A 20960-nucleotide genomic window follows, 5' to 3' on the forward strand; every position below is an offset into this window, starting at 1 on the left:
GTCCCCCAAGCACATCACCTCTCTGAGAGGAGACTCTGGTTACCTGAGTGCCCTTACTCACTCCACAACCGGCCAATTGGAAAAGAGGTACCTTTATTGAACAGAGCGAGCTGGGCAGCCCAAGAACCAATGCCAGGGCCACCCCATCAGCAGGAGTTCACAGCTGGCTAAGGGAAGACCCCCTCACCATTCACAGCTTCACGTAACTTTGTACATTGGGTGGGTACAGGAGAGCTGTGCTAGTCACATGCTCTCCTGGCCCTCTTTCAATGGGCACACCCAAGCTGGCAGTGGTACATGACACTGAGATACCAGACCCACGAGGTGGGACCCAAGGCACAGAAGAGGGGCGCTCACTGAGTTGTTTCTCCAAAAACTGAAGCCCTTGCCCACTCCTACCCAACCTTGGGCTTTGAACATCTTTAAGCCAAAAACACCTCCCATCACAGACCCAGAAAGCCAGGAAACCTAAGACAGGGGACCCAGCAGAAGGTCAGTCTAGCTCATCCACCTGGGAACTGATGCGCGCTGACTGCCCCTCCCTTGGCAAGTTGCTCAGCTGGAACCTGGCCTCCTCAGAGATGCCGAACTGCTCCAGGGGGTCCTGTGGGGGTGGACATGGTGGTTTTGAGCCAGGCCTGGGAAGGCTGCCAGTCACCTCTAGCCCCCAACACACCTTGCCTGTCATCTTCTGGATCTCGTTCCTGTAGAAGATGAGGCTTTTCCGCATATACTCGTAGCTGGGGAAGAAGGTGGTGCTTGTGTGCTTTGTCAGTTGCCAATTCCCACCCCGCACCCCCAGGCTGTCCCAGAGCCCCACCTGGCCCTTCGCAGAGCTTCCATCCACTCCTGACACTGCTCCTGACTGCAGCACTCAAACTGATACTTCCTTTCTGGGTCCTCTAGGAAACCTGCAGAAGGAGGGAAGGAAGCAGGGAGGGAGTACGCACCCTGGCTGGCCGCAAGCCCCAGTTTCCTCATGCAAGGGCTCCAAACTGCCCCTCCCTCTGGCCCCATTATAGTCTAATCCCGTTCTGCCTATCACAGGTTGAACTGCATTCCCCCAGTTCAAGTCCCCCGCTCCCCTCAACCTGTGAAAATAACCCAATTTGGGTCAGTTCACATCCAAAGAGCAGAGAAGGTCCTTCCTGGTGACATTGTGGCTGATAGCTGGGACAGTGGCTGGCAGGGTCTGGCCCGTGGGCTCCCAGAGGACAGAATCCAGGGGTGGCGCAGAGTCCTGGGAAGGAGCCCGGCCTGGAGAGGGTTGGGCAGGTGTGCCGGGTAGGGCGGGCAAGGACCTGACCTTGGTCGCCCGTGGACGATCAAGGGGCTCCCGTTCCACGGAGGGGATGGTCAGTGCGGGAAGCTGGGGTCCACTCACTGATGGAGAAGCCACCGGGCTCTTCCTGGGTCACTCTGCAGCGCTCCAGCAGCAAGGCTCCGAGCGGCTGCGCGAGACATGGCCGTGAGCGCCGGCCGCCCGCCCGCCCGCCAGCCCGCGCGGCCCGCCCCCCCTCCGGGCTTCCCAACGTCCCTACCTCGTCCTCGTCGGTGCGGAAGTAGAAGAGGAAGTTGACCACCAGCTTCACCAGTCTCCGCTTGGCCACTACAGGCAAAGGGCGGGCTCAGCGCGGTGGTGGGACCCCCTCCTGCCCGACGTCCTAGCTACGGGCCCGACGTCCTAGCTACGGCCCCGACGCACTCACCACTGCCCTTTTTAGGACCCCGCATGCCCAGCTCTGCCGCCATCTCGGCCGGCTGCCGGGAGAGAGCCCGCAGCTCCTTCTCGTTGTAGCGCATTGCGCCGCCCGGATCGGGGAATCAGAACTGGGAGCGAGGGCCGCACCCTCCTCCCGGCCGCCGTCCCCGCGGGTGCCGCAGCCCGCTCCACAAAGGTCTCAGAAAGCCCGGAAGCACCGCCGGGGCTACTGCGCTTGCGCGCCTCGAGCAGGCTAGCCCGCCTATCGCCTCGGTGGTGCTTGTGTGCAGGGTCCGCGCGGAAGGGTGCAAGGGTTATTGAGGGCAACTGGCCATTCTACTAATGATGAAATACACTGAACTTGGGCAGAGTTAGATTCACAGCACCCCCACGATGGGCGGCGCCCATTCAGGGAGCCAAGTGAAAGTGGAGCGAACAATAACGTTTCTAGCAGTATCAGCCCACCCTTTCACTACAGTCGGCCTCGCCAGATTTGGAGGAACCAAGAGCGTAGAAAGCGTTGTGCATAAACGCGTTTTGGGATCCCGCCTTCTGAGCGTTCATCCGACCTACTGGACGTGCCAAGCATGCGCACATGGGAAGCCCCACCCCACTTGCCCCTGGAAGTGGTTCCTTAGCTCACTGTACGCATGCGTAAGGTCAAGTCGTGGCGATCGCTGAGGAGGTTTAGGTCGTGTGGCTTCCAGCGCGGGTGAGGGGTATCACGGGCTGAAAGCGTCGCCTGCTGGGGTCCCGGGGCTCGCAGAAAGGACGTGGGTTTGGGAGTGAGGTGCCTGCCGCGCTGGCTCGGGGCGGGCGGCACACCCTTCTTCCGGGGGTTGGCTCTCGCGCCCCAGGAACGCCCTTTCTTGGTAGGCCCGTTAGGGTCCGGGCGGGTGTCGCCACTTTGGGGGCCGGGGCGCTCCGTGTTTGGAAGTTGGTCTGGCTTTGGGGTGCCGGCGAGTTCCTTAACTATAAAACGGAACAGGGCGGCCACAAAACTTTAGCTTGCCCTGTTTTGCCAGTGCTCCCCAGGCAGGCGGTCTTGGATCCCCGGACCGCCTTTCTTGACCACTTGGACAGTACAGAACTGCCAGGAACTGTGAAAATAGGTTATTTTCTTGGTTTGAGGAGATAGTGGTAATTCCACCAAAACCTAATTTATCCCTGGTCCAGACTCCGGTCCCAGAAGCTTATTTTCTCTTTCTAGACCGGGTCTGCTGCCTCACATTCCCAAGTGCTGGGATTACAGGTTTTCACACCACGTCCAACTTTTTTTTGTGGGGATGGGATGCTGGGAATTGAACCTTAGGCAAGCGCCCACTGCTGAGTCATAACCCAGCCCCTAGCTGGATTTTCTGATTTGTTTTTTCTTCAGAGTTTCAACATACCGTATACCTGATGGTTGTATTTTGCATGTGTTTAAATAAATCCCCTGTTTTCTGTTCCACTTTGGTTGGACCAGCTGCCCTCTAGCTAGCCTGGAACTTGGTACCCCTGCTTTCTTGGATGGGCATCTGTTTTTAGGTTAGCCAACTCTTTTGTTGTTGTTGTTGTTCTGGGGCTTGAACTCAGGGCCACTCCACCAGCCCCCCCTCCCCTTTTTTGTGTGTGTGTGTGATGGGTTTTTTCAAGATTGGGTCTCCTAGACTATTTGCCCAGGCTGGATTTTTTTTTTTTTCTTTCGATTCTGAAGTTTGAACTCAGGGCTTTCATCTTGAGCCACTCCACTAGTCCTATTTTTGTGATGTGTTTATTTCAAGATAAGGTCTTACGGAACTATTGCCTGGGCTGGCTTCAAACCGCAATCCTCCTGATCTCTGCCTCTGAGTAGCTGGGATTACAGGCATGAGCCACTGGTGCCTGGCAATCCTCTTGACTCGTATGAGGACTCTGTGGTGACACTGGGCCCCAGATGATTCCCTTTCTCAAGATCCTTGATTACATTTGCAGAGTTTCTTTTGCTTTATAAGGTGACACAGTCACAGGTTTTGGGAAAGAGGACCAGAATGTCTCTAGGGGCTGTCCTTTCCTCAGTCTCCTGAGCCCTGTCTCTGCATTCACCTCTGGGTTTAAGCCAATGGCCTGAGTCCAACATTGAACAGCCCAGTGTGTTGGGTAATCAGAGAAAGCTACCTAGAGGTTGTTTGACTGAGCCTGAAAGTGATGGGAGTGATGGCACAGGTTTGTCTGCAGACACAGAAGAGGGTTTGGGGGACTCAGCAGAGCCTTCCTTGTCTACAAATGGCACTGGAATATCTTTTGTGTCAGGCAGTGGGGGTGAAAACATAAAGGTCTCTCTGGCCTCCAGCAAATTTATAGCAAACCAGAGAAATAGACGATGGGGTTATGAGGAATATAGCCAGCCAGAAAGGGGATTCAGAAGAGGGGTGAGCATGAGTGCTTGGTCAGTATTGGAAGGCTTCCTGGAGGTCGTTAGGGTTGTTTGCAAGGACTGGCCTTATCTTCCCTGGTTATGCCGTCTCGCCATTTTTGGTTTCAGCTGCTGCACTCTGAGCCGGAGTGACTTCCTGTTCCCATTCCACCATCACTTGGTGGTGTCCCAGGTATCCCTTAGTATCGTAGTAATCTAGGTAGGTGTTTCTGCAGATGGATGCTAGTCTCCTTGTTTTTGTGTTGGCCTGCAGTGAGCCTTCGAGGTTGGTCAGAGTCTGCACATGTTTGGTGCTGGGCAAAGGGTACCTGCCTGTGTCTGGCCCTCTTGAAGTCCCTGCTGTCTTGAGCCATCAGTTGTCCTTTCTGTCTCTGCAGATTTGTCCCCTATCCACTAAAACCCCAAGTCCTTCACCATGGACTTCCAGCATCGACCAGGAGGCAAAACTGGCAGCGGAGGTGTGGCCTCCTCCTCTGAGAGTAACAGGGACCGGCGGGAGCGCCTGCGACAGCTGGCTCTAGAGACCATTGACATCAATAAGGTGGGTCAGGCTGCTTCCTTACTGTGGACACTCCAGCTGGGGCACCCACGTCCACAGAGGCCTCCTGCCAGGCTACAGCCCCAGGGCTTAGAAGCCTCACAAGCAGCACCATTGAAGGAGCTGTATTTCCCAAAGAAGGGTGTGGCTGGGCAGGTCCAGAGTGCCCTGACCCTTTGGTAGTGATGTTCCATTGTCTAACAGAAGACCTGTTCCCTCCCCAGGACCCATATTTTATGAAAAACCATCTGGGATCATATGAATGCAAACTCTGTCTGACACTTCACAACAACGAGGTGCGTTCTCTTGGCTCTGCTCTGTTGGGCCTTGCCCAGCTTTCTGACCTGCCACCCCTTAACCCTGTTCTGCTGCTTCCTGACTAGGCAAAGGTGGCCTGCCCTCCCTGCTTCCCATCCCACTCCTCTCTTGTCCCCCTCATGACCCTTTTCACTGTTCACTCTGAGCACAGGATGAGAGGTCTGCCTTGGACCACTGCTCAGAGCTGACTGCTTTCTCACCTACCTTTGCTTCAGAACACTGATTGCTGCAGGCTTGGTCTTTGTCCTTCTGTCCCTACCTGTGTCCTTCATCTTGGCCATCAGAGGCCTCCACTGGAGGCTTGCTGGGAGACTTTCCCATTTTTTTCTTTTACTGTTAAGATGCCATTGTCACTGGTGCCATTATCATGGAAACAAGCACTTGTCTAAGAATAGGGGACTCAGTTTGTGCAGTTTGCAAATAGTTCCACAAATCATGACATATGCCTGCCACTGGGCAAGGCATTTCTTTGCATTGCTTCTGGAGTCTTGGGAGGGGAGTGGCTCCAGGTCATTTATGCCCAGGGCCATGAGATCAGTCACTGAGTCTTCGTTGGCAGGAATAGCTTTTGTTTATCCTTTTGCATGTTGAATACTGGAGCCGGGTTCTCTGTGGTGTGGGTGTCGTGGACACTGCAGGGTGCTGAGCAGCATCCCTGGTCTCCACCCCCTCATGCAGGAGCTCTCCAGCAGTAACATCGCCAACATATGGCCCAGTACCTGCTGGGGACAGTTGATGGGTGTGTTCCTCCTGCTCATGGGGAGGCTTCCCATGTGGGACGATGGATCAGGGGTGCTCATTGGCATTGGTAGCATGTGCCACACAGCTGTCCCGAATGCAGCCAGGTACATGTGCACTTGTTGCCCTCAGCAGACCCACTAGTACTCATTTTTCCTCCCTCAGTTAGGTGCCCACTTTGCCCTGACTTGTCCCATATCTGTGGTCTTGTCTATCCCCGAGCCCCCCTGAGGAAGGCCTGTTTGATCTTCTCTCATCTTTGAATGGTGTGTTTTCTTTCTTTATCCAGGGGAGCTACCTTGCACACACTCAGGGGAAGAAGCATCAGACCAATTTGTGAGTATCTTACCATCCCATACACCACGTGGCGCCAGCCAGGCTGTAACTCCACAGTCCTTCATGTATGGGTGGGTGTAGAGGAGAGGGCTGGACCCTGTCCTTGACTGCTGTGCTTTCTCCCTGATGTCTAATCTGAGAGGGACAGGCCTGAGAATGGTGGGCTGCTCTGATTACTCCTCAGCAAAGAGCAATGGGAATGTGACAAGAAGAGGAAGATGCCCTGACCTCTGTTCCATTCCAGACCTGGGCCCCTCAGAACCGTCCTGTCCTTATCCCCCCACCTGTAGATGAGCTCCAAGGTTATGGGGGCTCTGGCACCTGGGCTTCTGGCCTTGGCCACCCATGTGGATGGGCCACAGCATTATGCCTGTTTTCCCTGAAGGGCCCGGCGAGCTGCCAAGGAGGCCAAGGAGGCCCCTGCCCAGCCAGCACCAGAGAAGGTCAAGGTGGAGGTGAAGAAATTTGTGAAGATTGGCCGTCCAGGCTACAAAGGTGTGTCTGTATGAGAGGGAGGCAGCCTACAGCTGCTGCAGGCATGAATGAGCTCTTTGGACTCTGGGCCACACAGAGCCGCTGTTCTCTGGTCTTCACATGACCGTTTCCTCCCCACACACACTCCCCCCCACAGGGTTGCCACTGCTGCCAGGCACTGTCAGGCAGCCAGTAAGTACTTATCCCTCATGCCTTATGAATTGAACCTGGTTATGGGCTCCTGGTAACCTTGAGAAGGAGGAAAGTGGGGAGGAGGATTTGTCTTAGGAACAGCTTGTCTAGCAGGTCTATTGAAATTGTCAAGGGACCTGAGTCAGAAAGCTGAATAAATGGCTAGGTGGGAACATAGCTACATTTGGAGTTGCAGATGGCAACAGACTATTAGCAAGTGGTTTTAGCAAGAGATTGGTGGGGGGGCGGTTCCTGGGGCAGGTCTACCGGCGGTATAGGGGCCAGCTAGAGTGTCAGAGTCAAGTAGGGAGGCTGAGCCTCCGGCAGCCATTCTGGGCGCAAGCCAGACTCTGATGTAAGTGCTTCTGCTCTTGCTTGTCCCCATATGCAGGGCCTGGGTTCTGGGGCCTAGCCTGACACTGAGGTGCAGACACAGGAAAACTTAAGAGTGCTAGGGTGGGTAGCAAAGGAAAGCCTACACATCTGTGCCCTCCTGAGAAGCAGAGCCCCAAACCCAAGCCTGCTACCCTCTTCCATGGAGGGAGTGTTAGACCCTGGCTCCAGGAAGACATGTCCCCAGAACTGAGCATTGTGTGTTGCAGTAACCAAGCAAAGAGACACGGAGATGGGCCAGCAGAGCCTCCTGTTCCAGGTAAGACAGTGCCCAGGTCTCTTGGATGCTGAAGGCGGGAGGGCAAAGGTGTACCCTGAGGAAGTGCTGCTACTGGTTGTGTCTGCAGATTGACTACCCTGAGATCGCTGAGGGCATCATGCCCCGTCACCGCTTCATGTCTGCCTACGAGCAGAGGATTGAGCCCCCAGACCGGCGCTGGCAATACCTGCTGATGGCTGCCGAACCCTATGAGACCATTGCCTTCAAGGTAGTATGGCCACTAGGGTCCTCCTGTGAGAGGGATCGAGATGCACTGCAGAGGCTGACAGGGAACCCACTATCCACTCTAGGCTTGCTAGGCTGTAGGAAGCCATCGCCTCTTGGGTCTGCCTCTGTGACTCCCATAGTGCCCATGAAGAAGTGGGGACCCCAGTGTGGACTGAAGTACTTGAATCAGTGAGGCCTTGGCCTTGTTATGTTGGGCCAGGCCATGATGGCTGGTTGTAGCCTGTGTTCAGTGTCTCCATGGAAACAGTAAATACGAGAAGAGCCAGCCACCAGCCCTGTGATCCCAGCATTCAGGAGACAAGACAGGAGGGTCTTGAGTTCCAGGGCAGCCTGATGTGTATAGCTGGACCTTGCCTAGGGGAAAAAAAAGACAAAAACAAAAAATGTGAGCCTTGATTTCCCCAGATCATAGAATTGGTAAGTAAAAGAGCTAGGATTAAACCCCTTGTTTCACCTCCAAACCAAGCCCTATCATCCTACATAAAGGCCTTATCAGTCTGAAACCCAGAGGTCCTAAGGCCTCTTTACTGTCTTCCCTCCTACCAGGTACCAAGCAGGGAGATTGACAAGGCTGAAGGCAAGTTCTGGACCCACTGGAACAAGGAGACCAAACAGGTGAGCCCTGCAGGGCCTGGGCATTCTGGGGCTTCCCCAGGGGTCTAGGGCTCCACACTGAGGCCATGGGGCTAAGCCTTTCTGTGTCTACTCTAGTTTTTCCTCCAGTTCCATTTCAAGATGGAGAAGCCTCCAGCACCACCTAGCCTCCCAGCTGGACCTCCAGGGGTGAAGCGGCCCCCTCCCCCACTGATGAATGGCTTGCCTCCTCGTCCACCACTGCCTGAGGCTTTGCCTCCACCTCCCCCAGGAGGCCTGCCCTTGCCTCCCATGCCCCCCACTGGGCCTGCACCCTCAGGACCCCCTGGACCTCCCCAGCTGCCCCCACCAGCTCCCGGGGTCCACCCCCCTGCCCCGGTGGTCCACCCTCCTACACCTGTGGTCCATCCCCCCACTCCAGGGGTCCATCCTTCAGCCCCTGGGGTCCACCCCCCAGCCCCAGTGGTCCACCCCCCCACATCTGGGGTCCATCCCCCTGCTCCAGGGGTCCACCCTCCAGCCCCAGGGGTCCATCCACCCCCATCGGCTGGGGTTCACCCCCAGGCTCCTGTGGTGCACCCACCTGCTCCTGCAGTTCACGCCCAGGCTCCTGGAGTGCACCCACCAGCCCCTGGAATACACCCACAGGCACCAGGTGTGCACCCCCAGCCTCCTGGAGTTCATCCTGCTGCTCCTGGGGTACACCCTCAGCCTCCTGGAGTTCACCCCTCAAATCCTGGGGTACATCCCCCAACTCCTATGCCCCCCATGCTAAGGCCCCCCCTCCCCTCCGAAGGCCCTGGGAACATTCCACCCCCTCCCCCAACCAACTGAAAAGGTGCTTCCCCATAAGTCTGGTTTTCTGTATTTTCCCACAGAGGTGATACAGCTTTTGTATTTTGTACTGTCCCCAGAGCCCAGTAAACAGCCTCTCTTCCCCCGTGTCTGCAGTGGACTGATGTGGAGCTATGGGGCAGACAAGGCTCACTACATATGAGTAATTCTGGGTGGCACATAGAGCAGCTATTCTCTGCTGCCCTGGGAGATGCCTAATGGAGACCCCACCAGCTGACAGGAGTGGAAGTACCTGCTGTCTTTTTAGGTGCATATGCATAGGTCTCAAAGGTGGATTAGTGAGTGGTACACTTGGGGAGCTCTACCCTTCTGTCAGGCCTGCCCAGCCTGCCATCTGAACATGAAAGCATCGTATCGCCTTGGGATTTGGGGCTGGGTCCTTTAGGTAGGGCTCTGTGCCCCTACCAGACACCCAGTTTATGATTGTAGGAGGGATTTCACTGCTCAAGGACAGTTCTGACCAGTGTGGTTACAGGCCCAGCCCTATCTGGTGAGAGGTGGCCCTCCTAGAACAGAAAGCCCTTTGAGAAGGCTGCCTCCCACCTGTCCAGGATTCCAGAGGGGCACTGTCCCCAAGGTCACCTCCCCACTAGCATTCTGTCTTCAGCCATATAAGCTACACACAATCCAATCCCTCACAGCACCACCATGCAGGGTCTTCTTACTCAGCTGGCCCTGCTGTTCTTGGCCTTGGGAGCTGTGTTGGGGACCAAGACCCCTGAAGAGTCTGCTGCTGGCCCTGGGGACCTTATCTTCCATGAGGACTGGGCCTGGCCACCTAGGAGACCCCACAACCCCCTGTGCCTGGTGATGCTGAATAGGGCCAGCAACAAGAGCAGAGTCCCTGTGCAGGTGGTGGTATCCCTGACCAGTTATGAGCATGCCTTCCTGGAGGCTGTGTGGGAGGCCCACTGGGGACCCTCGGACCTGGCCACTTTTGGAGTCTGCAGTCCCAGTGACTCACAAGCCACCCTGTCTGCCCTACGGCGGCTGGGGGCCTGGCTGGGGGAGCCTGGGGGTCAGCGGCTTATGATCTTGCACCTGGCGGAAGGTATGTGAGGGACTCAGGGCCTCCATTCATCATCATTCACATTAAAGGGGGGCTGGAGTACTCTTGAATTGGGGTACTTTGGAGACCCTGCCCCAGGTCCAATGCTCTTCCCAAAGCTGGGGTGCTTCTGTGCCCTGATACTGGGCTGTGGGTCCTGCCAGGGAGGAAACATGTTATCTCTGCTGTGTCTGGGAGCTGGAAGTCTCTGGTACCACTCCACCAGAAGCTGTCAAGGACCAGGCTGGGAAGGCCCATAGGCTAGCAGGGAAGGGTCCTGGGTCCCCAGAGCCAGGCACCGTGGGAGTGAATGAAGGGCACCCTCCACCCACAACCTTAAGTTGTCACCTCTGCCCACCCCAGTGGTCATTCCCTGGCCACAAGAAGGTGGCAAAGAGGGGCTGCTGACCCTACAGGCAAGGTCCCCAGTTCATAGGTTCAGGGCCTCAGGGTCAGACCTCTTTGCCCCCACTGATTACCCAGTCTCCAGCCGGGGAGGGGCTCTCCCTCAGGACAGGCCTGAGGAGGCACCACCCCTGACTCAGGTGTCCCTGCTGTCCTGATTGCAGTGACATGGGAACCCACATTCTCACTGAGATTCCAGGAGCCCCCACGGGGAGGAGCCAGTCCTGAGGATCAGGCACTACTGGTGCTGTACCCTGAGCCTGGACCCGAGGTCACTGTCACTGGGACTGGGCTGCAGGGTGCCCAGGTACCTAGGAGCATGAGGCAGTCCCTGAGTCACCAGGAGCCCTTCTGCAGGGAATGGGGCTGGGCTTTTCTAAAGGTCTGCACCTAGTAGAAAGGCTCAAGGGCCAAGTGCAGAACTTTGAAGGGGTGAGAAGGGAGGAAGTGTTCCTATAGCTGGGCTGGGCATGGCTGTCCTCACCCAGCTGGGCTGAGCCCCCCAAGTCCACAGACTGTCTGCCCCACCCGGGACACCCGCTATCTGACGCTGACCGTGGAACACCCGGCGGGGGCCTGGCGCGGCCCTGGGCTTGCCCTGACCCTGCGGCCCCGAGGAGGCGGTAAGGCTGCACAGGGAGGGAGAGGGACCGGATGGCAGGCGGGTGCCCTCTCCCTCCAGCTTCTGAGCCAGCCTAGCGCCCGCCTGCTACAGATGCCCCACTGAGCACTGCTCAGCTGCAGGCCCTGCTGTTCGGCTCTGACGCCCGCTGCTTCACACGGATGACCCCCGCCCTGTTCCTGCTATCCGGGCACGCGCCACTGTCCGCGCACAGCCAGCTGGACATCATGCCCTTCCCACTGCCCAGGTGCGCATAGGCCCCAGAGCAGGGGCGTTGGGAGATGGGAGCGGCGCAGCCTCGCGTTCTCATGACTTCTCATGTTTTCACGAATCCCCCGACTGCTGGTCCAGGCTGTCCATGGAGCCGAAGGAGCTGCTGACCAGCAGCGACCCTTTCCTGGAGACGCTCACGCTCCTGGCGCGTGCGCTGCGGGACACCGCGGCCCACGCTTCGCCACCTCGCCTGGTTCTGGATTCGGATGCGCTGGCCAGCTTCCCGCAGCAGGGCTTGGTCAACCTATCCGACCCAACGGCGCTGGAGCGCCTGCTTGACCAGGAGGAACCGCTGCTGCTGTTGCTTCCGCCCGCTGCGGCCACCGCCAGGGACTCAGAGCAGCTGCAGAGCAACGCGTCAGGGCGTTGGTCCTCAAGCCTGGCGCGCCGGGTGGCCATCGAGCTGCAGGCAGCAGCCGCCGAGCTGCGCATTCTCCCAGGGTTGCCATCAGCTGTACCCCCACTGCTGGCGCGCCTACTAGCGCTGTGCCCGGGTGACCCTGGAGACTCTGAAAGCATTGGCAGCCCCAGGGACCCACTGCGCGCGCTGCTACTGTTAAAGGCGTTGCAAGCCCTGCGCACAGAGTGGCGTGGGCAGTATCAGCGGGGTTCCGGGCGGGCACAGCGAAGCGCGCGAGCCACTGCCGCTGACCGGCCGTGCGCACTACGAGAGCTGAACGTGGACCTCCGCGCGGAGCGCTCCGTTCTCATCCCTGAGACCTACCAGGCTAACAACTGCCAGGGCACGTGTGACTGGCCGCAGTCCGATCGCAACCCGCATTATGGCAACCACGTGGTGCTGTTGCTGAAGATGCAGGCCCGCGGGGCTGCCTTGGCGCGCCCACCCTGCTGCGTGCCCACAGCCTATGCCGGCAAGCTCCTCATCAGCCTGTCGGAGGAGCGAATCAGTGCGCACCACGTGCCCAACATGGTGGCCACCGAATGTGGCTGCCGGTGATCTTTGCACCGCATGAACTCCTGCCCCGAGGGTCCCTGCACGCGTCAGCCAGAGCCCCTTCCCATATTTATTCAGACCCCAGGCAATGCCCCAATAAAAATGCCAGCAAGTACCCAGCTGGGGTGTCCGTGAGTCCTGTGCAGGGACCTCTTTCTGCTTTCTCTTTTCTTGGGCGCAGAGTTTAGTCACTCCCCTGGGCGTTCACTGCCTGTTTTCCCGCGGAAAGCTTTCTATCCCCATCATTCATGCCTGGGGTTCAGGCATAAAGGAACAGGAGAAGCGGTGACCCGCAGAACTCGATTTATTTTGCTGGAACCCTGGGGATTTAGAGATAATTAAGGACTCCTGCGCCGGACCCAGTGCCGGCTCAGTCTCGTCCCTTGCCCTCGCGGTGCTTTTGTCGACCTGGAGTCTGGTCCTCGTAGTCGCGGCGCCTTGAGGAGGCCCAGGCCTGTCTCTTGAAGTGCTCAGGGTCCCTGGAGTCCCGCGCCCTGGGTCGATGGCCCTCTTCGCGTGCCTCCCAGCGCCTAGTCAGGGCTTCCCGGGCCTCCCTGGAGGCTCTCGACCTTTCTTCCTTCCTCGATCTCTCTTTTCGAGGCCTGTCCTCCATTCGGGGTTTCTCCCTCCGTGGCTTCTTCTCCTTCCACAGCCTCTGCTGGGGTCCTCCCTTTTCAATCGGCGCTTGTTCCTCTCTAGCGGTCTTTCCCCTGGTTTCCCCAGGCTCCTCCTGGATGTTCTTTACAGACTCCCTGCACTTGGGAACCTCTGGTCTGACTTCTACCTCTGCCTGGAAAGTGGGTGACCCCGCCTGGCGTGCAGGTGGCTCCGATGGGGGTGCCCAGGCCACAGGCTTGTTAGGCTGCAACATGATAGCATGGGGTCCTGGGATCAGGACCCACCTCCCTGGTGGCTGGGCTTCCTTCCCCCGGATGAGCTCACAGTCACAGGGAGGAGAAACTTACCAGGATCAACACTGGTTTCTTAGGCTGCGAGCTCGGAGGGACCCGTGGCTTAGGGGTAGGTGCTGCATGGGCCACCTCCCCAGACGCAGCGTCTGGGGGCACAAGGTGGGAAAATGAGTCAGCCTGGGTCAAAAGATGGACCTGTCCGCCCCCTCACCTCTAGAGCTTCCCTCCCTAGACAGATAGAGAGGGGCCCACAGAACTGCACAGGCCCCCTCCCTGCTGCCGGGTGCCCCTTTCTTCCGGGCCTCCCTTTTTCCTGCTGCAAAAAGAGTGGTCTTTCCTCTCTCCCTTCCCCCCTCTGGCTGCAGGGGTGCTCCTGGCAAAAGCCAGGTCTCAGGCTTGCCCCATAGGATCCTTTCCTAATGAGGGTGCACATACTACGGCGGTGGGGAGGAGCGGGGACTGGGTGCAGTTAAGAGGTCCATGGGGGAACAAAGAGAGCACACAAGGTTCGTGCTAGAAGGGGAAGTGGTCCCGGAAGGGTCCACAGTTTGGGGAGACACGGGAAGCCCGACCTAGAGCGGAAAAACCTGGGCCTAACCATGGGATCCTACAAGGCCCAAGCAGAAGACAATAGCCTATTCGCAGAAGGAGGTTAAGGGGCCCTCCTCCCAAGGTTTATACTTAAGAGGGAATAACAAAAGGTTCAAAGTGGATTGGTGGAATGGCTCAAGCATCTGCTTAGTAAGCATGAGGCCCTGAGTTCAAACTCCCAGTGCCACCAAAAAAACTAAAAAAGCCATGGGTGGGAATGCAAGACCCACCCTCATGTGTATATGGCCCCTTCCTGAAGAAGTGAGCCCACAGGTCTACCCCAACCCTGTCCCACCTCTGGGGAGGCCAGGCTTACCTCTGCACAGCTGGAAAGTTGAGCCCAGCAATGCCACCAAGGAAGCCAGCACCAGGCACTTGTTGAGCGACAAGTCTCCCCAGGGCAGCTCCTCACTCAGGGCCAGGGTGGGGGGTGGCAGTAGTGGTTGCAAGGGTGGGGCCGCCTGTGCTTTCTTCCGTGAGGGGGCGCTCTGGGGGGCTGCAGGGCAAGTGTAGGCTGTGCACTTGATCCCACAAGGGCAGCCCACTTCCCAAGTGCAGGGAGCAAGGGGCAACTTGCACCTGGCACCTAGCTTCCCGCATCTGGCTGCTCTTGGCAGGGTGCAGTTCTTGCAGGATGCCTAGTGTTCATAGCAACTTCACTGGTGTTAATCATGAATTAGCCAAGGCTTCTGAACCAAGTAGTCACCCTTGTAACACCTGGAGCTACTCAGCCAGGAGACCTCATCCATCCCATCCCTCAGGGCCAAATTCAAAGGCCTGCCCCTGCTTATCCCCCATGACAATCCATACCCAACCCCAACTCACCCATGCCCACTGCAGATCCACTTGTTCCAACTTTCAGTTTCTCTTTCCCTGGTCCTGGGCCACCCCTGGCTGCAGACTCCTTTTCCATTTTGGGGGCCTGGCATCCACACTGCTGGCTGCCACCAGCAACTGAGGGTCCTGTGGGGAAACATTCCAAGGGGTGCTTCCTTCTGGCTTTCTTCTGAGAGAGTCTAGCCCTTCCTTGGGCTGTAGAAACCCACCCTCCTTGGCCAGTAACTCCCAGGGCTTCAGCTACTCACGTGGGGCCAGCTGCTACAGTCTGACAACCTGGATGTCACTGTTCGTGAGAGCAGAGAGAATGAAGGTTGCAGGATGTCCAAGCCACTCCCATCCCACCCTTATTCCAGCTCTGCTGGGTAAGGGGCAGCAATGACTCCAATTTTACAGATGAGAAAGAAGATGGGGCTCAGAGAAGCTTTGCCTAAAGACACACAGCACTTCAATGGCAGACTAAAACTCAAACCTAGGTCTGAGTACCCAGCATGCATGTTCTCCTGGGGCTCCTGGTAGACTCCTGAGGCAGAGATGGGGGCAGGGAGGTGTTGGAGGCCCAACATGCAGGGGAGGCAGGAGCATAGTTTAAGCCAATCCAGTACTGAGCCACCTAGTTCACAGTACCTTGAGCTTTGTTTTCCTGCAGCCAGCCTGGGCAAGACTCCAACAGTGCAGAAAGGTCCTTGCTGGCCAGGCAGCTGTCCAGTCCTCCCTCCAGCTCCTCCAAGACTGTGGTTGTCATGGAGACCAGAGCAGTAGTGCACCTGGCATAAGGCTGGGAGAGGATGCAGAAAAGGGGTCTTGCTCTGCTGTACCTATTAGTGGTCCTGTGGGCAGGAACTAAGCAGCCCTTCTCCCCTGCTTCCCAGCCTTCTCTGTTCCCTTTTTCTATTGTAGCCTTCACTTGGCAAAGTCATACTCTTGCATGACCTCAGGGCCTTCTGGCAGGCATCCTCAAGTCTCCCCATAGCCCAGCCTCTCTGGGCCCCCAGTGCCTGAGTGCAGCAGAGAAAGGTGCTGGGGCTCAGAGAGGCCTGGAATCCACCCAAGGTCATACAGTTTACACCAGAACCCTGGGCCCCAGGTCATCTCATGTTCTCTGAGACCAGGGCTATTTTTATCTGGTGTCTAAGGCCAGCAGTACAGGACAGCCAGTGGCCCAGCCCCTCCCAATCCTTTGCTTCCATGAGTTCTCCCTTCTGACCCTCCTTATCCATCATTCCTGGTATTGAAACCCCCTACCTCCCTGCTGACCCCATGAAACAAGGGCTGAAGCCCCAGCAGCTACCACCAGCCTGGTCCTAACTGTGGTAGTTGAGGATAGAGGAGGAGAGTCCTGGGGGGACTTCCAATTCCAGCACTGGGTCCCCTGTTTCCTTTTACTACCCATATTCCCACATGGTAGATGGGGAAACTGAGGCTGGAGATATAGTTATTGGCTAGAGGTCATGCCAAGCTTGAAGACAGATCCCAAACCTAGATTATTTGGATCGCCATGGCCTGCTGCTGCCAGTATTAGTGTGTCCCCATCCTAGGACAGAAAGGCCACCCTTCCCTGGGGCTCAGAGACCATGGAAAATACAGTGGGGGAGGGGCCCAACATGCAGGGTAGGCAGGAATCCAGGCCCCTAGGTGCAGAGAGGTGACAGCCATAAAAGTTTGGGACTCCTGTAGACCTCTGAGATATCCTCCCCAGACCCTTGGCACCCAACCTCTGTCCAGGTCTTCCCCGGCTCCTCTTACCCCTCAGCCTCCATGCTGGGCCTGGTGAACAGGATGGAGTACGAAAGGATGGCCCAAGACAGACAGCAACAGGTGGCTGGGGCAGCTGGGGGACCAATCAGTGAGGGCCAGAGGAGCCAAAGGGAGGGGCCAGCATGAAGTCACTGCCCGGGGTGTCCCCCACAGCCATCATTAGACAATGGCATGGAATTGGCTGAGGGATTCCCCACTCCTCTGTCAGCAGAGTAGCCTGCAGACTAGCCACCTTAAGCAACAGCCAAAGGGACACTGTGTCCTGTCTCAGAGCCTTGGGAGGCTGTGTTCCAGCAGTCACCTACCCTTCTCTCTGTGATTTGATCAGCAAACATTTATGAAGTACCTACTGTGTGTATGTGAGGAAGGAGGAGACCAGGGCCAGCCTGGAGGGCTTCCCAGAGGAAGACATGTCTTGGTCTGTGCTTTGCACATTCTGAAGGAAAGCTGTTATGTGGCCTCAGGCTCAGCTTACTAGGTGGGACTCAGATTCTATATCTGGAAAGTGGGATCTCTTCTCCCAGGAGTATGTTGAGGTTGAAATAAGTCTATTCTTGTTCATTAACCACTCACTAACTGAATCAAAGGCTGCTTTTATACAATATTTCACAATTATTCCACCTGGTCACTTAGCTGATCATCAAGTACACCGCTGCCCCTCAGCCATATGGGAAATTATTTTGTGTTTTTTTTCTGTTTCTCGTTTGTTTGGTTTGGTTTTTGGTGGGAGGAGGTTTGAACTCAGGGCTTCACATTGGCAAAGTAGGCATTCTAATGCTTGAGCCACACCTCTAGTCCATTTTGCTCTGGTTATTTTGGAGATGGGGGTCTCATGAACTATTTGCTGGGTTTGCCCTCAAACTGCAATCCTCCCAATCTCAGCCTCCCAAGTAGCTAAGATTATAGGTGTGAGCTACCTGAACTATGGCAGGAAGGCAGGGAGGGGGAAGAGAGATTAGTGAGTGCTACAGTAAAACAAAGGAAAACTGGAGTTGGGGAATGTTACCTGGAGACCAGAGGAGGGTCACCTCGCCCCAGAGGTTAAAACAGCCAATGAAATAACACATGATTATGTATACAACATGCTGTACCTCCCCCCATTTCTGTAACCTGCTCTAAATGTTATGTAAAGAAAGCCCCCTTTGTTCTCAGTGCTTAGCCTTTGGACATGAGTCTGCTGAGTTGCTGATGGCTTGCTTAATAAATTGCTTCCCAAAAACTTCGGTGCCCTCTCAGTCTCTGTCCTGCAACATTTCTAGGGGCCCACCCAGGATTTGGAGGGTGGTGTTTTCACCTCCTTGTCACCAGCTCAATGTCCCTGGTCCACAAGGTGGACTGTCCATGCCAGGTGCCACTGGACCATGTTGATCCAGAGGAGGGAGCCTCTCTCCCTGTATGCTGAGGAGGTAAGTTCTGGTTACATAAAGGAACCTGGAAAGGCTTGGGAACCAACCTGGGAGCCCAACTCATCAGACTGGTAAGAACCCAGGTTCAAATTCAGGCCTGCCTCAGGAGGCAGAGGGGGAGTTTGATCAACTCTCAAAAGACACCCTAGTAACCGCCCTTTTAGGGAGTAAAACTGTGTCTTTTGGGTTCAGGGAACAGGTGGAAGTACTGTACTGTGTGGGAGTGTGTGAAAGTGCGAGCCTGAGATGTAGCCTGGTTACAAAGCGAGTGTGGAGTCCTGATCCGTGGGTCTGTGGTGAACCCATATGGTCTAGGGTGAGCCCAGGTCCTGGGCTTATACAGATTCACTATGGCCAAGAGATGCCTAAATCTCTACAATGGGAGTAGCTGGAGATGGACAAAGTGAGTGGTGTTACTTGTTTTCCCCTGTGTGCCAGAGAGGAGGACCCCTTATCTCCTTTCCACAGCCCTCATCCCTTCCATCTTTGTCTCTGTCTAGATGTCTGGCAAACAGGAGGAGTGGGAGGAGGTCAGAGTAAGAACACACCCCTAGAACTTTAAGAGGGGATTTAATGGAAATTACAGGGTCAAACTGACTTCTGACAAGCTTAGGACCTTCTGTGAAATAAGCTGGCCTGATTTTGGCATAGGTTGGCCCTGGAAGGGGTCATTAGATAAGGTTATAGTCAATAGAGTGGTTTTAAAAGTAGTTTTAGGGGAGCTTAAAACACCTAGATGGTTCCTTATATTGATTCCTGGTAGGATGCAGTCCTCAGTCAGCCTATGTGGCTAAAGCCCCACCTAGAAAAAGGTTGTAGGGTTATGGTACCAGGGCAGCAGCAGCTTCCAAGTACTAGAAAAAAAAAAGTAAGGAACCAGAGAAACCCATATTAATGGGGAACCCCGAGGAGTCCCCACCCCCTTATGTGCCACTATACAGATTAGAGAATTTCTAAGAGCTACAGGTTTCTGCCAGATCTGGATTCCCAATTACTCTCTCTTGGCAAAACCTCTTTATGAAACCACAAAGTGGGGAGAGCAGAAACCCATGGTATGAAGAGAGAAACAAAAAAAGGCCTTTGAAGAAAATTATGAGGGCACTCACAAATGCCCCTGCTCTGGGCCTGCCAGGTATGATAAATCCCTTCTTCCTATATGTACATGAGAGACTGGGAGCTGCAGGAGTCTTGACCCAGCTGCTAGGTTTCTGGCACTCCCAGTGGCCTATTTATCAAAGCAAATTGATGCAGTTTTCCCAGGCTGGCTGCCCAGCCTGTGCACCCTGGCAGTACCTGCTGTCTTGGTGGCTATAGCAGACAAACTTACTTTGAAACAAAAACTCACAGTCTAAGTTCTCCCCACTCTGTTTTAACTCTCATGAAATATAAAAAAAATTATTGGTTAACAAACTCCCAAATGGTCAAATATCAAAGAATGTTATGTAAAAACCTGCATGTCCAGCTAGAGGTTGTTAAGACTCTAAACCCAGCCCCCTATTATGGGTTCATTCAGGCCCACTGGAGCATGACTGTTTAGAGATTATGGATGAGGTGTTCTCCATCTGGCCAGGCTTAACCAACCAGTCCATTAGTCATCTGGATGTTGAATGTTTCACGGATGACAACAGCTTTGTCCAAAAAGACACACATCTTGCCGGATATGCAGTAGTGACTCTGGACACTGTCATTAAAAACACAACCACTGCCAGTCAGGACTTCTGACTCAAAAAGAAGTATTAAATACAGACAAAAAATTCTAAAATTACTAAAAGCTGTGTGGGCCCCTAAGCCAGTAGCAGTCATGCACTGCTGAGGGCACCAGAAGAGGGAGACAACAGCTGTTCGGGAAAATCAAAAGGTTGATAGGGAAGCCAAGTGAGCAGCCCTCACAGAAGGACAATTCTTGGCCTCACTAGCAGCTGCCTTGTTCCTGTGTCTCTTATCTGAATGGGATTCAAGGTATACTTCACAAAACAGGCTTGGTTTGAGACTAAAGGAGAAAATTTTCTACCAGACAGATGGTGAAAGTTTATTGATGGCTGCATTGCCATACCTGAGTTACTGGCTCCCACATTTGTCAAGGAGTTCCATGAAGGAACTCAGGACAAATAGCTCTTGAGACCACCTTGGACCAGCATTTTTATGTCCCCAAGCTCTCTAGCATAAGTAAGACAGTATGTAAAAGGTGCAATCTGTGTGCCAAAAACAATCCCTGATATTTGCTGGTGTTTGTCTACACCTTTCCCACCCAGACTGAGAAATCCCAAAAAGTGGCCAGGTGTCTGTTAAAGAAAATCATTCCTTGATTCGGAATACCCATGTCTATTCCAAATTGGCCCATCGTGGTGGCTGAGGTGGTATGGTTAATGGCTAAAAGATTAAAAATAACATAAAGGTACACATGGCCTACCACCCCCAGAGTTCAGGAAAAATAAGATGTTTAAACAGGACTCTAAAAATTACAATTAAAAAACTATGCCAGGAGACCTACTATGGGATCAATTACTGCCCATAGCCTTGTCAGGATTAGGTCAAGCCCCACCAACAGATGGGTCTCTCCCCTTTTGAAATGCTTTGTTGGCTTAGTCAAGGGCCTGCAAGGGGACCTTAAGAAAAAGGTAACCTCACCCTGAGGTTACCTTGATTTGACTCTCTCAAAAATCAATAACTAGGTAAGAGAGAGAATCCCTGTTAGCCTGACAACTCCCATATACCCTTATAAACCAAGGGATGCTGTTTGGGTATAAATGTTCAACCATAAAACCCCACTGGAGGGGCTCTCTTCTTGTTGTTTTGTGCACCCTCACAGCAGTTAACGTAGCAGAGATTGTTCCCTGGATCCACCACAGCTGAGTGAAGCCAGCTTCCCTGGAATGGGAATGCATCTCTGACCCAGCCTCACCATACAAGATCACCTTCAAAACACTATAGCGCCCTTCCCTGACAGGACCCTGCTTCTTAGGAGACAACAAGAAACCATGGACGATGAGACATCAGCCCTACTCTAGTCACTCCAGAAGCTGATTAGTCTATGCATGGCGGAAGCTTGAGGAGTCACCCATCTCACCTTTGAGGACCCAAGCAGGGAGTGATGTTACCAAAACTCTGGTT

The 20960-nt window shown here is 55.0% G+C and overlaps 4 protein-coding genes across 6 annotated transcripts; 2 read left to right on the top strand and 2 right to left on the bottom strand.

The window, feature by feature from the left end:
* Positions 1 to 76: 76 nt before the first annotated feature.
* Positions 77 to 2231, bottom strand: Plekhj1 (pleckstrin homology domain containing J1). Its single transcript, XM_020169010.2, has 6 exons — positions 1710 to 2231; positions 1542 to 1609; positions 1385 to 1451; positions 821 to 911; positions 677 to 740; positions 77 to 604 (listed from the first exon to the last, which is right to left on the bottom strand). Exons 1-6 carry the CDS (start codon positions 1801 to 1803, stop codon positions 494 to 496), a joined length of 495 nt encoding a protein of 164 aa, XP_020024599.1. The 5' UTR covers positions 1804 to 2231; the 3' UTR covers positions 77 to 493.
* Positions 2232 to 2329: 98 nt separating this feature from the next.
* On the top strand, positions 2330 to 9132 carry Sf3a2 (splicing factor 3a subunit 2). 3 transcript variants are annotated; one of them, XM_020169006.2, is made up of 9 exons: positions 2330 to 2414; positions 4475 to 4638; positions 4860 to 4931; positions 5981 to 6027; positions 6413 to 6522; positions 7296 to 7345; positions 7434 to 7574; positions 8141 to 8209; positions 8306 to 9132. In XM_020169006.2, the coding sequence occupies exons 2-9, from the start codon at positions 4513 to 4515 to the stop codon at positions 9020 to 9022; spliced, it is 1332 nt and encodes a 443-aa protein (XP_020024595.1). In that variant the 5' UTR covers positions 2330 to 2414; positions 4475 to 4512; the 3' UTR covers positions 9023 to 9132. The 3 variants fall into 3 exon arrangements, with proteins under 3 accessions (XP_020024595.1, XP_073910667.1, XP_073910668.1); XM_074054566.1 differs by lacking the exon at positions 2330 to 2414 and adding an exon at positions 2421 to 2574; XM_074054567.1 differs by lacking the exon at positions 2330 to 2414 and adding an exon at positions 2593 to 3229.
* Positions 9133 to 9255: 123 nt separating this feature from the next.
* On the top strand, positions 9256 to 12581 carry Amh (anti-Mullerian hormone). Its single transcript, XM_020169008.2, has 5 exons — positions 9256 to 10094; positions 10661 to 10803; positions 11011 to 11119; positions 11212 to 11365; positions 11470 to 12581. Exons 1-5 carry the CDS (start codon positions 9692 to 9694, stop codon positions 12347 to 12349), a joined length of 1689 nt encoding a protein of 562 aa, XP_020024597.2. The 5' UTR covers positions 9256 to 9691; the 3' UTR covers positions 12350 to 12581.
* A 51-nt stretch (positions 12582 to 12632) lies between these two features.
* On the bottom strand, positions 12633 to 15463 carry Jsrp1 (junctional sarcoplasmic reticulum protein 1). The gene is made up of 6 exons (XM_020169012.2): positions 15313 to 15463; positions 14930 to 14971; positions 14695 to 14811; positions 14165 to 14344; positions 13312 to 13403; positions 12633 to 13208 (listed from the first exon to the last, which is right to left on the bottom strand). Exons 1-6 carry the CDS (start codon positions 15428 to 15430, stop codon positions 12717 to 12719), a joined length of 1041 nt encoding a protein of 346 aa, XP_020024601.2. The 5' UTR covers positions 15431 to 15463; the 3' UTR covers positions 12633 to 12716.
* Positions 15464 to 20960: the final 5497 nt, after the last annotated feature.

This window comes from Castor canadensis, chromosome 14, assembly GCF_047511655.1.
Source record: "Castor canadensis chromosome 14, mCasCan1.hap1v2, whole genome shotgun sequence".
Taxonomy (NCBI): domain Eukaryota; kingdom Metazoa; phylum Chordata; class Mammalia; order Rodentia; family Castoridae; genus Castor; species Castor canadensis.